Source organism: Neodiprion virginianus, chromosome 5, assembly GCF_021901495.1.
Source record: "Neodiprion virginianus isolate iyNeoVirg1 chromosome 5, iyNeoVirg1.1, whole genome shotgun sequence".
Taxonomy (NCBI): Eukaryota; Metazoa; Arthropoda; class Insecta; order Hymenoptera; family Diprionidae; genus Neodiprion; species Neodiprion virginianus.
The window spans coordinates 30,502,553-30,515,836 of NC_060881.1; the positions used below are offsets into that span (position 1 = coordinate 30,502,553).

The following is a 13,284-nucleotide window of genomic DNA, read 5'->3' on the forward strand; positions in this document are numbered from 1 at the left end:
TGCTGTTTCCAAATCCATTGGTAAATACAGATCAACGAATTCCAGTACTTACATCAGCTATTCGTCTTCTGCTGAGTATTCTATGTTGGTAAAAAAAAGCACGGTCATCGTTTATGTACGTTGAGAAATCACTTGCGCGTTTACTTTGCATTACTGTAAATTCATCATGTATTCCGGATGTTCGGCTAGCTGTGATCAGCTTCGTTTTCTCCGTATTGATGTTTGGAACCTTTAAAAATAATTCTGTATGTTCCGAACAATCTTGATGTTATAAAATGATTGAAGTCATAGCTTTTGACTCTTTCATACCTGTTCAGGATTGCTAGTTCCTGAATCAATATATGCACTCAACAGTTTTAGACCAGTGGATCGTTTTTTCACCTCTAGAAAATGCATAATATTAAAAATAAGTATCTGCACAACCGTAAACATTATCAGATCAGGTTCCACTCACTGTACTTTAGCCAAAGGCTTTGTATTTTAGAAGCACACTGGGATCGGAATTCATCTCTTACTAACTCCAGTTTATATAATACTGCTTCAGTCAGGAAAACCAGATGTGTACCAAAGTGCACCAACGATTGCAATTCATCGCCATTCAAAACTTGTTTTAAAATCTTTTTACAAATCCATATCGGATCTTTGACTTCTGCTAAAATTTACTGAAGTTTAGACTCGATCCCTTATATCGAATGTATTAATCGTTGACTACCATGCAGTACGCACAGCGTAAGCTTAATATGTCTGCATCATCATCGACTAACCCGTTATTTGCTTGGAATATCTTTTTATAAACTCTTCATATTTGAGCTGAATTGGAAGCGTACATCGAGCTAGTGTCAAAGCATCCGTTATACCGCTACACGCTAATTGTTGTTTGAAATCCTGCATCATTTCACCCTCGTCGATACTGATAAAAAAAGTGTGGATGAATAATGAAAATAATAACAAAAGAATTAACAATTATTTACTGGTTAGCAGGTTTGATGCAGCGAATATAATGTAAATCGTATTTGTCGAGTTCTTTCATCAGTGCATCCATACTATGTTTGAATTTTCCCAAGGTCGTATTTTTCTTTTTTCTATCAAATTCTGGCTCTTGATGAAGGTGGAATTGTTTATTCGTATTTTCTTTGTTTAATAACAGCAGAATAAATTTATTCTGACAAAGGCTGAGCGTGGATACCAGCTCGGCAGAGACCTACGACATTGTCAACTCACATTTATACCATTCAGACGACCTTTAATTCGTTCATGAAATACCTTGTCCGTATTTTTACGAAGTATGTCAACTGTGCTGTATTCTACAATGTGTGAATAGTGGTGGATCGCAAATGTTTCACCTTTGTCATGTATGAAATTTGTACTGGCGTAACTAGTCGGAAGCGCAAGCTGATCAAAACTTGAATACTTCTGTATTCTGGCGATCAAACAAGCCTAAAATATCATCACTTGTATCAGGCTTGTGGAGAGAGGACATTAAACTTTCACCACTATTTTTTTATGATGTATTACATCGTCTAATACTGGAAATAAGCAATTCTCAATTGCAGCAAGACGTTCCTGGTGGTTTGTGGCTGTGGATGGAGGTGGCGATAAACTCAGTCCTTCACTCTCCAGCTCTGACCTACTGGCTTCTAAATATTTCTCGACAAAATATAGCTGCAGTCTTTCATTCGCATAATTAATGCTTAATTGTTCGATACTATTCACAGAGAAGAATTCGAATCCAAAAATATCTAGTACACCTAGAACAAATGAGATGCTTTCATGTGACGTTAAACTTTCCTTACTGGTTGAAATTGAAAAGTCTCAAGGATCGAAATTGCATTACCTAATAATTTTGGCTTCTCCTTCGGGGACGTTAATATTTCATTCAAACGATTTATCAGCCAATAAAACAGTTGAAAATACAAATATCTGACTATACTGTGTAATCTGGTGTTACACCCCTCGACGCTAGTTATGGTGCAGTAATATGTTGAATGCCTTTGTAGCCTGCTCCGAGGTGTGATCATACTTGTAGTTAGTAGTTTGATCAGATCAGGAATCGGCAGTCTAAGCAAGTGGCAGGCGCCTTCAAGAGCGTCTGATGATTCTGGGGGAAATTTTATTTAAGTCGAGGAAGTCCTTTATCAAGTGATCTTTGAATAAAAAAATCTATAAACAGAGAGAGGTAGATAGTGAAAACGTGATTATGAAAGAGAACCTTTTTTCTGCACGTCAACATCACAACCAACTGATAGTCGTTCGTGGAATTGTATGTTTCGCAAGTGGAGGAGGAGCGCGATAACTTTGAATATATCATTCCTTTGGTTCTCCCCAATCCGTAGGTAATTCATTGCTTCGACAGTCTCCTTGAACCCTTTGACATAAGCCTCATTCAAAATACTGTGACTGTCGTTTGCGATAATCTCGTAAAGAATGGTTCTAGATAATTTCAAAGTACCCAATTCCGAATCGGATAAACCAGCCAACATCTAGAATTGTGAGAATATTGTCCAAACCTAATTTTCAAACTCTTAAATTGTTCGTTCAAATTCTTTACAAGTAAATGTTTCCACAAAATTGGAAAAACTCATTAAATTGATTAATCCAACAGCAGACCTGACCAAAAATGTGAAAGTTATTACAGGCCCCTGTGACTCTGCTCTGTTCAAGGAGAAAGGAGTTTATCACAGCCCCGTGTATGGATCCGTTCACATACTGTAACTGGACAAGTTGTCCGTGCCTAGAGCTGTGTTGATTTCGTTCGGTGCTAGCAGTGCTGAATGAGGATACAACCGAGCAGGCTTTGCCAATTTTTGAAATAGTTGATTCCATTCCATCGCAACTGCTTAGATCAGTTGCTGCTAGAAAGTTCAAAATCTTGCATGCTGAAAAAGTTTTTCCTGATCCACTGTCTCCGCTGATTACGATCACTTGGTGCACTTTGCCCAGACCACAAGCAAGTCTGTAATGAGCTTTTGCTGCCACTGCGAATACATGCGGTTCTAGTAGCTCTTGCCGTGCATTGTTCAAAGGGTTTATAAAGTGATCCTGACGACAACAATCGTACAGATCTGAATTGGGCTGACGAGGATTCAACGCCAATAGTACCGGTCCAACCCAAGTGTAGAGTTTCCCTTGATTATAACGGAGCAAAAGATATTTGACGACTGAAATGGCGAAGTTTTACACTGTTTCAGAAGTTGTAATTATGCCGCGATCAGACCTCTGTGATTTATTTACGTACTCAGGTCTTCGTTATCTGGTATGTCAGCCAAATTGTTCGAGCTCTGCTTTGTCAGGAATTCGAAATCCTGAAACTTGGTCATGTTCACAAAGTACAGCGATTAATTCTCCATTCTCAAGCAAACGCTTACAGCTATTGGCAAGATCAATTAAAGTGCTTATGTCTAAGATCAAAATTGCCAACGTGTCAAAGGTTTCATGTCTAATCAAGTCAGCCATGGAGTATCAATTTTTAATGAGCAATTGTTCGATTCAATCCCGTACCGAGCAATCCAGCCAAATAATAGAATGGCGATAATTTTTATTATTTTATTGTATCAACATGAAAAACACTTATTTTACATACAAAATGTCTAGTATACAATATAGGTTTGGATACATTTCGTATCACTTTCTTGAATATTGATGTGAGACTGATAAGTGATTTTTGATATAGAAGCAGACAAGGGAGTACAAAAAGTAAATGAATATGTATTAACGTTCCCTTGGACTTTATATGGAATGTAGGATTGATTAGAACGCTCTATTTTCTTCGTTTTACTCCACGATCAATTACAAACCCTCGGGATAATAGTGTGAAAAAATTCTGCAGTAAAATATTTGTCGAATTTCATGCAAGTAGTGTTCAAGCAATGAACAGCTTCATATAAGAAAACAATGTCAATCGCCGATCAAATACCCAGAAACTTATCTGATGGCAAGGAACTTATTACCAGATTTATTTAGCGTTGAGCTATGTTTTCAAGAAATTTCTGACTGTCGGCAATAGTTTTTTCCAGACGTTCTTTTGTGGCTGACGAAATTTTTTGCTTGAGCTTCTCGCGGGCGGATGCAATCGCCGTCTTGTAGCCAGTAACATTGTGGAATATTTTTATATGCTTATCTCCAGATACCAAAACATGCTCCCCAAGAGCGTCGAAGAGGAGGCCAGTTGCGGGTCCTGAAATGAAATTCAGATCAGTGTTATTATTTCGAAATTTTTATCGCATTAGCGCAGCTAGTAAGAAAGAAACAACGAAAGATTCAAGAACGGTGTATAAAAATGAAACCAACGAATTTTCTGTACACTAATTCTTAAATTATTCAATGCCAAATCACTACGACTCACCGTTGAAAACGTCCGTGATCGTAAGATCCAATTCACCGGTCAAAGCAGAAAAGAACGACAATGATGTACCATGTGCGATAACAATGACTTCGGCGTTTGGAGACAGTGCGAGTCGAGCATTAGAACCTCCAGCCCATGATCCAGTTAACAGGAGACGCGGAGTCTCTCCTTTCTTGTATTCAACTGTGTAATAACCGGGTATCGTTGTTATAGTACTGATAAAAAATTTCCCAGGGCTAGAATTGAGGTGCTTTTGTTTCGAATCATCAATGCTCGTGTAGAAATTGATTGGAACATCAAGACTAAGTCCTGAATCAAGAAAAAAGTAGATGATCGAGCCTCACTTTTTGTATCGTAAAGGTTGAATGTTCCGTCCTTAGAAACGCTTGCAATGTGACTGGTGTCTGCGCTGAATCCAAAATCATAAACACCGGAGTTGTGACCACTGAGTTCAAAGGCTCTCGATACTTGCTTGAAGTCTCCTGCCTTCGTGAATTCCACTTCCCATACTTTTAGGTCCGGCGCAAAACCTACAAGAACGTTAAATCATGGTATTTGAATCCATGGTACCTGCTCCACACTGTTTAAACGGTAGAAAATAAAATGTTTATATCGCTAAAATCTCTCAGTTGTAGAAAAAATCTCCTAATGAGACATAGTCGCATAAATGGAAAAGAAATAGTCTGACCACACAGTATTTTGGAACAACAGTAGTACCTGATGCAACAATAAAACGACCACACGGAGATATTCGAGCCCGATGCGTTGTCATCAGATAAGTATCGATCGTTGATAGCAGCTGTCCTTTCAAGTCCCAGACGAGTAGCTGCGTCGTATTGCTGCAGGTCATAATGTAACGCCCGTTACATGCTATGTCCATACCAACAACATCGTCGTTATGTTGCTAAAACAAATATTTACAAGAGATTTATTAGAACCAATGCATATATTTAGCACAATATAAGCAAGATATTTCTCAAAACAGACTTTACTTTATGAAGGCTATGAATTTTTCTTACCTTTGGAAATTCAATCGCCTTTGTAACTGATGCTGGGAAACCGTCAGGCTTTCTCGTGACTTTGTATACTTCTACGGTGTTTGCGATAGCCTTGTGTATCATGAAAGCCTTGCTGTCTGGTGACCAGCGCAACAGAGACGCATGATCGTACTCGATGTTGACACGCAACGATTTTCTATCCTTTGATGACAGATCCTTTGTGCACCATATCATCACCGTTCTGTCTGTAAAATTAAGATTGAAGTTGAATTAGCAGTGATTTTTTTCTTCCAACTTACATAACGTTGTTCTCATTCGTTGTGTTGATTCAATGTTACAGTAGTTCATCCAATTGGACGAATAGCGATGGTTTATTTTTAACGGCGGTCAACTGATGGAGGAAGTAAAAAAACGTAGAGGAGTTTGGCAAAGGTAATAATAGTTTAAACAAAATTGGTAATTAGTAGAGAAAGGATGAAAAAATTTGAGGCCAAGTACGTATCAATGTATATATTGTAGTTGTTAATGAACAAAACAACAATCGCCTACTGATTTCAATAGGATGAAAAAATAATAAATCCCTTGAGTACATAAATGATTAGTCTATTTATATTTTAGATTATAATATAATACATACGCCGCTTGGACAGAATAACATGTGTAATGTAATCACTATTCTTAACTGGCATCATCTTGTATTTACGAGACGATATTTAAATTGGTGAAATATTCAACCGCAAACATTGAAGAGAGAAATTCCGAATTCCATACTCAATTTACTTTACTTCATGTCTATCTTGTTATGCTCAGAATAGAAAACATAATGCAATGGAGACGTTACACAAGACATACACAAGGGTATCTCAAAATACGATAACAATTTGTATTCTAAATTGAGTATAATTGGTACAATAAAAGATTCAAAATTGTCGTTTGATTTAACTAAAAACCAATGTACCTGCAATATAAATTTAACTAATTATTTTAAATACCTATAAGTGTTGGAAAAAAAAGATTGAAAAAAACCATGCGTTAAAGTTTATATTACTCTACCAATAAATTTATTTGGTACAATTCTGAATATCTTATTTGTTACAAATTTCAGTTGCATGATATTCTAAAATATCTGTAAAACAATGTAGAGGTCGGGGGAAAAAAAATACATCATTTCGATCAGTCGTGCTATTGAGACGTGTTATATAATCTTAAGTTAACGAAATCTTGCAATTTCCGATCACTAATATATCGGTGTTTGATCGCGTAAAAATATTTATTAAATCCTTTACATTCATGTAGGTAGCTAATAATACAGATAGCATAATCAGTTCCAGGGCCAAGCATTTTTTTGATATGTTTCTGCCATGTAACCTTAGGCCGATTAAGTGAACTCATGAAACCACTGATGTGAGTCGAAGGTAATATGGCAGTGTGCACTAACAGTAGCCAGATTCCTAAGAATTCAGATAGACTGAATTTTAGATGTAATTTTTTCGCCAAGTTGACCCTTTACTCATCTGTCTATTTGTATTAGCTAACTAATGGTAGCAGGAAGTGAACGTGCCAAATATGAAGTTCGATTAAAATTGGCAGGAAAAATTGCAGAGTTTTTGGCTAACGAAAAACCACAGTTGAAACAAATCGAGATGAAAAAAAAAAAAACCAAAAACTACGCCTCTCCCCGCTCGTGTTGACAAGATAACAAATTTGAATAACGCATTAAATGTGCCTAGTTATTTTGTCATCTGTGTTTCCTGTTCGGCGGAGGCATTAGATCTGCGTCATCCTGAGGGAACCTATGCCTCTTTATGAAGTCGAATAACCGTTCGGTCGTAACGGGATTTTGAATGCTCTGACACACGGCTTCAGCAGTCTTGTACGAGTTGGGAAACGACTTGTCAGTTCTCTCCCTCATGAATACCCATTGCCCATTTTCAAAATTGCACTCTATGATCTTGTTATTCATCTCTTTAGTTAACTTAGTAACTTTCATAAGTGCGAAGGGTACGTCTGTCCCGCCGACGAAAAGCTGGCCTACTTTTCTCGGCAGAATTCCTTCTCCCGATTCGGTGGTAATTTTCAATTTGAAGTCCACAGAATTCATTGACAACGGCTTCCACTTAAGAACCTCCTGACTTTGTCCAGGAACGTAGGGCTCCTTAGCTGGCTGAAATATAAGTCCATCTGGTTCGTGTCCCAGTTGCTTCGCAAACTTCTCGCTCAACAAACTCGGTGCCTGTGTCACGTCCCAAAACTGCTTTAGCCTGACGGAAAATGGTTCATGGTCTCTACGCAGTCTTCCCTCTGTCAGTGCCTTATATCGTCCAGCCATTATTTCCTTTTCTATGATGTTATAACGATCTGGATAAAAGGATAACTTGCTGACGTCTGTATTGTCGTAAGTAACGACGTCGTAGGCGAGATACCTCGGATACTCCTTGCCGTTGACTCTGTCGATCACCATTTCCTGCAATGATATGCAAACTAAATTTCAAGCTACTCGATGGTTGGCAAAGAGTTAAGGACGAAACATTTCACAATTTTTACAACTACGTCACAGCGATTACTATTTTCTCATTAGAGCGAATTTTAGTTTTACATCTCCCAATGGATAGACTGTCTACTTTGCAATGACCGCAATGAATGATTTGATCCTTACAATAGTAATTTTTAATGTATCAATAGGATCTCAAGAAATGTAATAAAATATGAATATGAAGTTTTTTTCATTTTTGTTTGTTCCTTCTCTGATGTTAGTTAATGTTCATTCATGTTACATCTGTAGCTAGACTACGGCATTTGTTGGCTCTACTAAGGCCAAGCATTATTGTATACTTTGCAGTAAGGGATTTACTCCGTTTAATATGAATAAATAAATAAATAAAAGTTTATTTCGACCAAGGTGGAAGAAGTCATTTGTTACTCACTCCGTCTAAAAGAGTATCTCTGAGAAGTCTGTTATTGGCTCTGTGGTGTGGAAAAGTAAGTCCGTTAACTTGAAAGACGGAGTTATCTCTGTCGATGAAGAATACCTCGCCATTGCTTTGTATTAGCATCATGTACCTGCATAAATATACAACGATAATGTAATGCAAAGCGGCAAAAGACAGGAATAACTGTCTAACCTGGTGCCATCAGCCTTCCAAGATACTCTGTACGGTTTTTTGTGGAGCAATTTGATGTTCTCAGTGTCCATAGAGACGGGCTGAGACCCAGGGAAGCCTGACCTTTCCCAGCCACACATCTCCTGAACTTTCTGCTGAATTTTCGACAACTTTGGCTGCTCGACAAGTGGCTTAACGCCTGGAACCCCTGCCATGAAGGTGGGATCTTTGTGCTTGTGCTCTCGTTTCCGTTTTTTTCCTGACCCTTTGCTGTTTGCATTAGAATCAGCACTTGAGCCCTCGTCTCTGTCTTCTCCGTCGCTGTCATCGTACTCCAGACACCATGTAGGGCGAGCGGGAGGTGAAGGAGCATCCTCTATGTCGTCGTACCTCCGAAAAAGCTCTCTGATGTAATCACCTTTGTATATACCAGGAGGTCGGGCAGTAGCAAATTCTGCGAGGCCAGCATCAACGCTTGTACCATCATTCTCCACAAGATAGCTTATGATGAGAAACCCGGTTCTGTTGAATCCGTGCGTGCAATGAACACCAACAATCTCGAGCGGGTTATGGGCAATAAAGTTCTTGCAGACCCGAGCAAAGGTTTGTGATTGCTCCTCGGATGGCGTCTCGCCGTGACCCCTGCACGGAAGCTTCAAGTAACTACATCCGTTTGCCTCGACTTCACGTTTGTCATAGAATCTTGAAGTGTTAGTCAGGTCTATCCACAAGCCGAGCTTTATTTTCTGACTTCTAAGCGAAGCGAATAACATGTCTATGGAGAATCGATTTTCTTCCGGCACCTGCTCGTCGAAATGACCCGAAAGCGGCGTTTTGAAGGCCAGAAACTTGTTTTGTATCAGTTTAACCGCCTTTCTAGGACAGTGCAGCCACCTTTGCGGTATTGGGCCAGGATCCCCTCTGCCGTCGTTTCTGTTCGACATCTGAACAAGAATAACAATCACATTACTTTTCTTTATTCTAAATAACGAGTGGGAAAGAAGAAGGCCGTGTGACATAAGCGTGAAAATAATATGAAAATTGATTAATCGATTGGTCAATCCAAATGCGAACTCTAGACTGCAGTTATTAGTGAAGTGAAATGAATTACCATAACGTTAAACTTACCTTTCACGAACGGTGTTGTTACGACGTTGAAAATATCTCGCCACTGTGGAATCAACACAAGCTTCACATAACCTGGTTTCGCCAAGTATGCCGTTCGTTCGATATATAACGGAGAAGCTCGATCCCCGGAAGTTATACCGATGTGCTGATTAATTTCGCTCCAAGTTTTAGTACAAACGACGAGAGCCGCGGCACTCTACACATTTAACATCTCACACACATAACAACCAATGTTTGATTTCGACGACTTTAACAAGAACTGACAAGATGTAGACTTGACAGTGGAAGAAGACGGCAGCCATTGCGTCTTCTATGGCCATTGGTCGGAAATGCGATAGAGCGCTAGCTTGAATCGTTTTTCGTACACAGGCAGTATAACTGTATAGTTAGACGATAGAAGGCGTTCGGTTTCTGGGATAACGTCGTAATATCATTTATTTTAAGTTCATACATTGCGTAAACGCTTACGAGATGAACGTTGCAGATGTGGTAACGTGTTGATTCTAATTCTAACGCATTTTACGTTTACACGACTACGGCTGCCTGCGACTAACCATTCTATAACCGTTTTTATAATGTTGATGCGAAGGACGATAGGTGGCGGGCCGCATCGCCACATATTAATTCAAATCATATGAAAATTCGAATTCTAATATTTTAATACTGCAGTTATAACAATTTTTGCAAGAAAATAATCAGATAGACGTGAAGCTGAAGAAAGTGTTATTTTGGTAAAATCATGTATATACTAAATCTGAAATTAATTTTATTTCTTCTCGATAAGATTTTTGCCACCTTTTTGTTTCGTCCGTCCGTTTGCGTACACAAAGTGATGTAAAAGTCACGATTTGTGTGAAATCATATAGTGGTCAGTTTTTGCTAGTTACAAACTGAATTGATGTCGCTGGAACTAAGCCCGAGCCTGTACAGGCTGACCTGTAACTATAATGCGTATAGAAACTCGATTATCTGCGTTCAATGACAAAGAAAAAAAACTGTATAACAAGTGCAAATAATACGTACCGCAGGGTTCGTTCTCCGCAAAAAGATAACCGTGTCACGGTGCGAGGAAAAAGATGATAAGTACCGAAAGTAAATAGAAAATCAAGATTGTTATGCAACATGACGACACAACGTTTACTCAGCTATACGCGATGATAAATAAGTGTATCAAGTCCGTTTATTCCATAATTATATTATGTAAACATTCGTCTTATTCAATCGATCGCGGAATGATCCAGAATGCAGATGTTACCATTTCGCAGAGTCGGCGTACGATGGATTTAAGGAGACAACTATAAATTGTTGAAAAATGAAACTGGACTGCTGCAAGGCTAGTGCTAATATACGCGACAAAGAACCTGTCCTTACTAGCCACATAATTTCGTCGGGATCACGCCAAGACTGCTAATGACAATGTAATCACTGACACGGAGGCGAGCTAAGGACGAAAAAAAAAATAATAATAATAAAAGATCAGATCTCTGTATCCAAAAAATAATTTTCGCCTTTTCATGCGCGAGTTATGAAGCATAATGATACACCTTAATGATCCGAGAGAAAGATCGAATACGTAACAAATTACACGGTTAAGTGTAATGCTCAGAGTAAAAAACATCCTCAAGACTTAGACGGATACTGAGTGTTATGTCGAATTACTCAGTTCTGGTATCCATGCAAAAATATCTAGAAATGTTCGCATACCTAATTAAAAAAAATGGCCCACTCATATTCACACTCTAAAACCTGTTGGCGACAGTATCTGAACTAACGCTGGAATAGCAATTACCTGTTGTTTTTAAAATTGTATAGAAAATCAAGCAATTCGTGTGCGGAGATATTCCATCCAAACACTATTCGAGAGTTATTAGCTAAACGCTCCAGCATGATAAGAGCATATATTGCGTGACGCGAATAACTTCCCTATTTTTCACTCACTGCCACTTCGAGAGTTGTGTAAACAATTAAGTGGGTCCAGTGCCTTTAGTAAACTTACACAAGTCTGTTTTGCACTAGAAGTAATTTTTTCAAAGATTTTGAATAAGCTTACATGCTGCGGAACATGATAAGCTCATGTTAAAAATACAGAAATGAAATTTGTTTTCATTGACCACACCTTTTATTTCGTATTTCAAAATTTGCACACTGTTTTTACATTATTTACTCAAGTTCCCGCGTATTTCGAGCCATTAATTAGTACGAATAAAAAACATTTGACCGTGGGGCGCAATGGGGCTGATTCGTCCCTGGAAAGAGGCTAATAGCTTAGTAAACCACCTTCGGCGTCACATCAAAATAGGAATTAGAGAGAGAAATAGAAAAGTCATCGGAATTGTGCAGTATTCGTATTACCAGGGTGGTAATCTGACGCGTGAAACAATCGATGGTTTTATTATGATATTCAAACACTTCATAGGCCTGAATGCATTAGCGAAAGGAATTTTTTTATTTTAAATAATCCCATTCAGCCCGGATTCATACTTCATTAGAGAAGAGAATTGACGGAGAGTGGATGCTTTGGCGTGTGACACCCCGCAGAGCACGAAACGCTATATCCTCTATATGTGCCCAAGTTATTAATAAGCAACCACGTATACGACATCCGAGCGTATAACGAAACAAAGTTTGTTGGCATTATGTACGCCTAAGCTTCGTGCTTTCGACACAGGAATTCAACATCGTATTTGCATACAGGCATGTGTGAGGCTAAGCGAGAATTTGTTATCGATCATCCTGCGCCACGTCATAAGTCGGGATAAAACCCGATCTCTGCTTTTACAAGTTCCGCTTTCCTTTGTGGCGAGAAAAAAACATGATAATTATTCATTTGATAAGAGGGAAAATTTATTTCAATATAATTCAGCTTATTACCCTGCTACATACTTTTTTCTTTGTTTCTTTCCTTGTCAACCTTATAGATAGGCAAGTATATGTACGTATATGATGTTGTAAATGTATACACGTGTCTTCATCTTGTGACTTGTCACCTCGACGTATGCATAAAGCGAGTATGTATGTATATAATTACAGACATGTACGTAAAATGTACCACGATCATAATATTATTTCGGACATGTTTGTGGCTGATAAATGAGCGTTTTTAGTCTTTTGAGCCGCAGGTAAGATACACGTACAGGCGTGTAGGTACAACGATACCTGCGTACGGCAAAGTTTTGCGAAGGTCACATCTAAAAACTGCCCATACCACAATGACAAACTGGTCTGTTTGCGTTTCGTCGCCGTTTATGGACACTGTATATGAATTTGTCAACCGCTGTAGAATTACGAAAATTTTTAAGTAGGGTATATTATAGAAGCACGTGCGTGCCGGCGAAGCTGTACAACGGCTCGATTGAACGCCACTCATTGTGTATGTTGCAACAAGTGCACAGCCAGTCAGTCCGAAGCCTGGCTTGTCACAACAGTTTTGCTGTCATAGCTTTATGCATAAGTAATCCTCTGTACACAATGTGCATTTCTTCTGTCGGTCAATTTGTAATACAGAAATTTACACTACGCTCGTACCGCAAAAACGATGGCTAACCCTTCGTCTCCACTGTGTACACTTTAGTACTAGGCGGATATTGCAAAGCTCTCATTGTAGCTAACTGTAAGATTTTATTTCAAACAGTCAGTAAAGATTTCGATCCAAAACATATTGGGGTATGAAATACATATATTTTTCTGTATTCAAGAATTTTTTCGCAATTTTTTG

General features: G+C 38.6%; 3 protein-coding genes across 3 annotated transcripts in view; all 3 read right to left on the reverse strand.

Moving 5' to 3' along the window:
- Window positions 1–1,479: 1,479 nt before the first annotated feature.
- On the reverse strand, window positions 1,480–3,317 carry LOC124305625 (unconventional myosin-XIX-like). Its single transcript, XM_046765206.1, has 5 exons — window positions 3,236–3,317; window positions 2,608–3,125; window positions 2,210–2,480; window positions 2,021–2,098; window positions 1,480–1,748 (listed from the first exon to the last, which is right to left on the reverse strand). Exons 1-5 carry the CDS (start codon window positions 3,315–3,317, stop codon window positions 1,480–1,482), a joined length of 1,218 nt encoding a protein of 405 aa, XP_046621162.1.
- Window positions 3,318–3,479: 162 nt separating this feature from the next.
- The window catches only part of LOC124305177 (transducin beta-like protein 2), a 52,301-nt gene continuing 42,496 nt past the window's right edge, over window positions 3,480–13,284 (reverse strand). Inside the window, exons 3-7 of the mRNA XM_046764293.1 lie at window positions 5,362–5,585; window positions 5,060–5,246; window positions 4,687–4,872; window positions 4,343–4,525; window positions 3,480–4,174 (exon numbers count right to left, since the gene is read on the reverse strand). Of these exons, the coding sequence (XP_046620249.1) occupies window positions 3,957–4,174; window positions 4,343–4,525; window positions 4,687–4,872; window positions 5,060–5,246; window positions 5,362–5,585 (998 nt within the window). The 3' untranslated portion in view covers window positions 3,480–3,956. The remainder of the gene's footprint in view (window positions 4,175–4,342; window positions 4,526–4,686; window positions 4,873–5,059; window positions 5,247–5,361; window positions 5,586–13,284) is intronic.
- On the reverse strand, window positions 5,836–9,886 carry LOC124305179 (mRNA-capping enzyme). Its single transcript, XM_046764294.1, has 4 exons — window positions 9,570–9,886; window positions 8,463–9,385; window positions 8,265–8,400; window positions 5,836–7,804 (listed from the first exon to the last, which is right to left on the reverse strand). The coding sequence occupies exons 2-4, from the start codon at window positions 9,383–9,385 to the stop codon at window positions 7,079–7,081; spliced, it is 1,785 nt and encodes a 594-aa protein (XP_046620250.1). The 5' UTR covers window positions 9,570–9,886; the 3' UTR covers window positions 5,836–7,078.

Bases quoted from the DNA above. Each gene is read 5' to 3' on its own strand.
- LOC124305179 (XM_046764294.1), bottom strand. From the start codon at position 9,385: ATGTCGAACAGAAACGACGGCAGAGGGGATCCTGGCCCAATACCGCAA. The intron at 8,401-8,462 runs GTTAGACAGTTA...ATATTTATGCAG, and splicing joins TGGAAGGCTGATGGCACCAG to GTACATGATGCTAATACAAA. The intron at 7,805-8,264 runs GTGAGTAACAAA...ATATCATTGCAG, and splicing joins GAGATACTCTTTTAGACGGA to GAAATGGTGATCGACAGAGT.
- LOC124305625 (XM_046765206.1), bottom strand. From the start codon at position 3,317: ATGACCAAGTTTCAGGATTTCGAATTCCTGACAAAGCAGAGCTCGAAC. The intron at 3,126-3,235 runs GTACGTAAATAA...GTTATAATCAAG, and splicing joins ACCAGATAACGAAGACCTGA to GGAAACTCTACACTTGGGTT. The intron at 2,481-2,607 runs GTCTGCTGTTGG...TCACAATTCTAG, and splicing joins ACTTTCACATTTTTGGTCAG to ATGTTGGCTGGTTTATCCGA.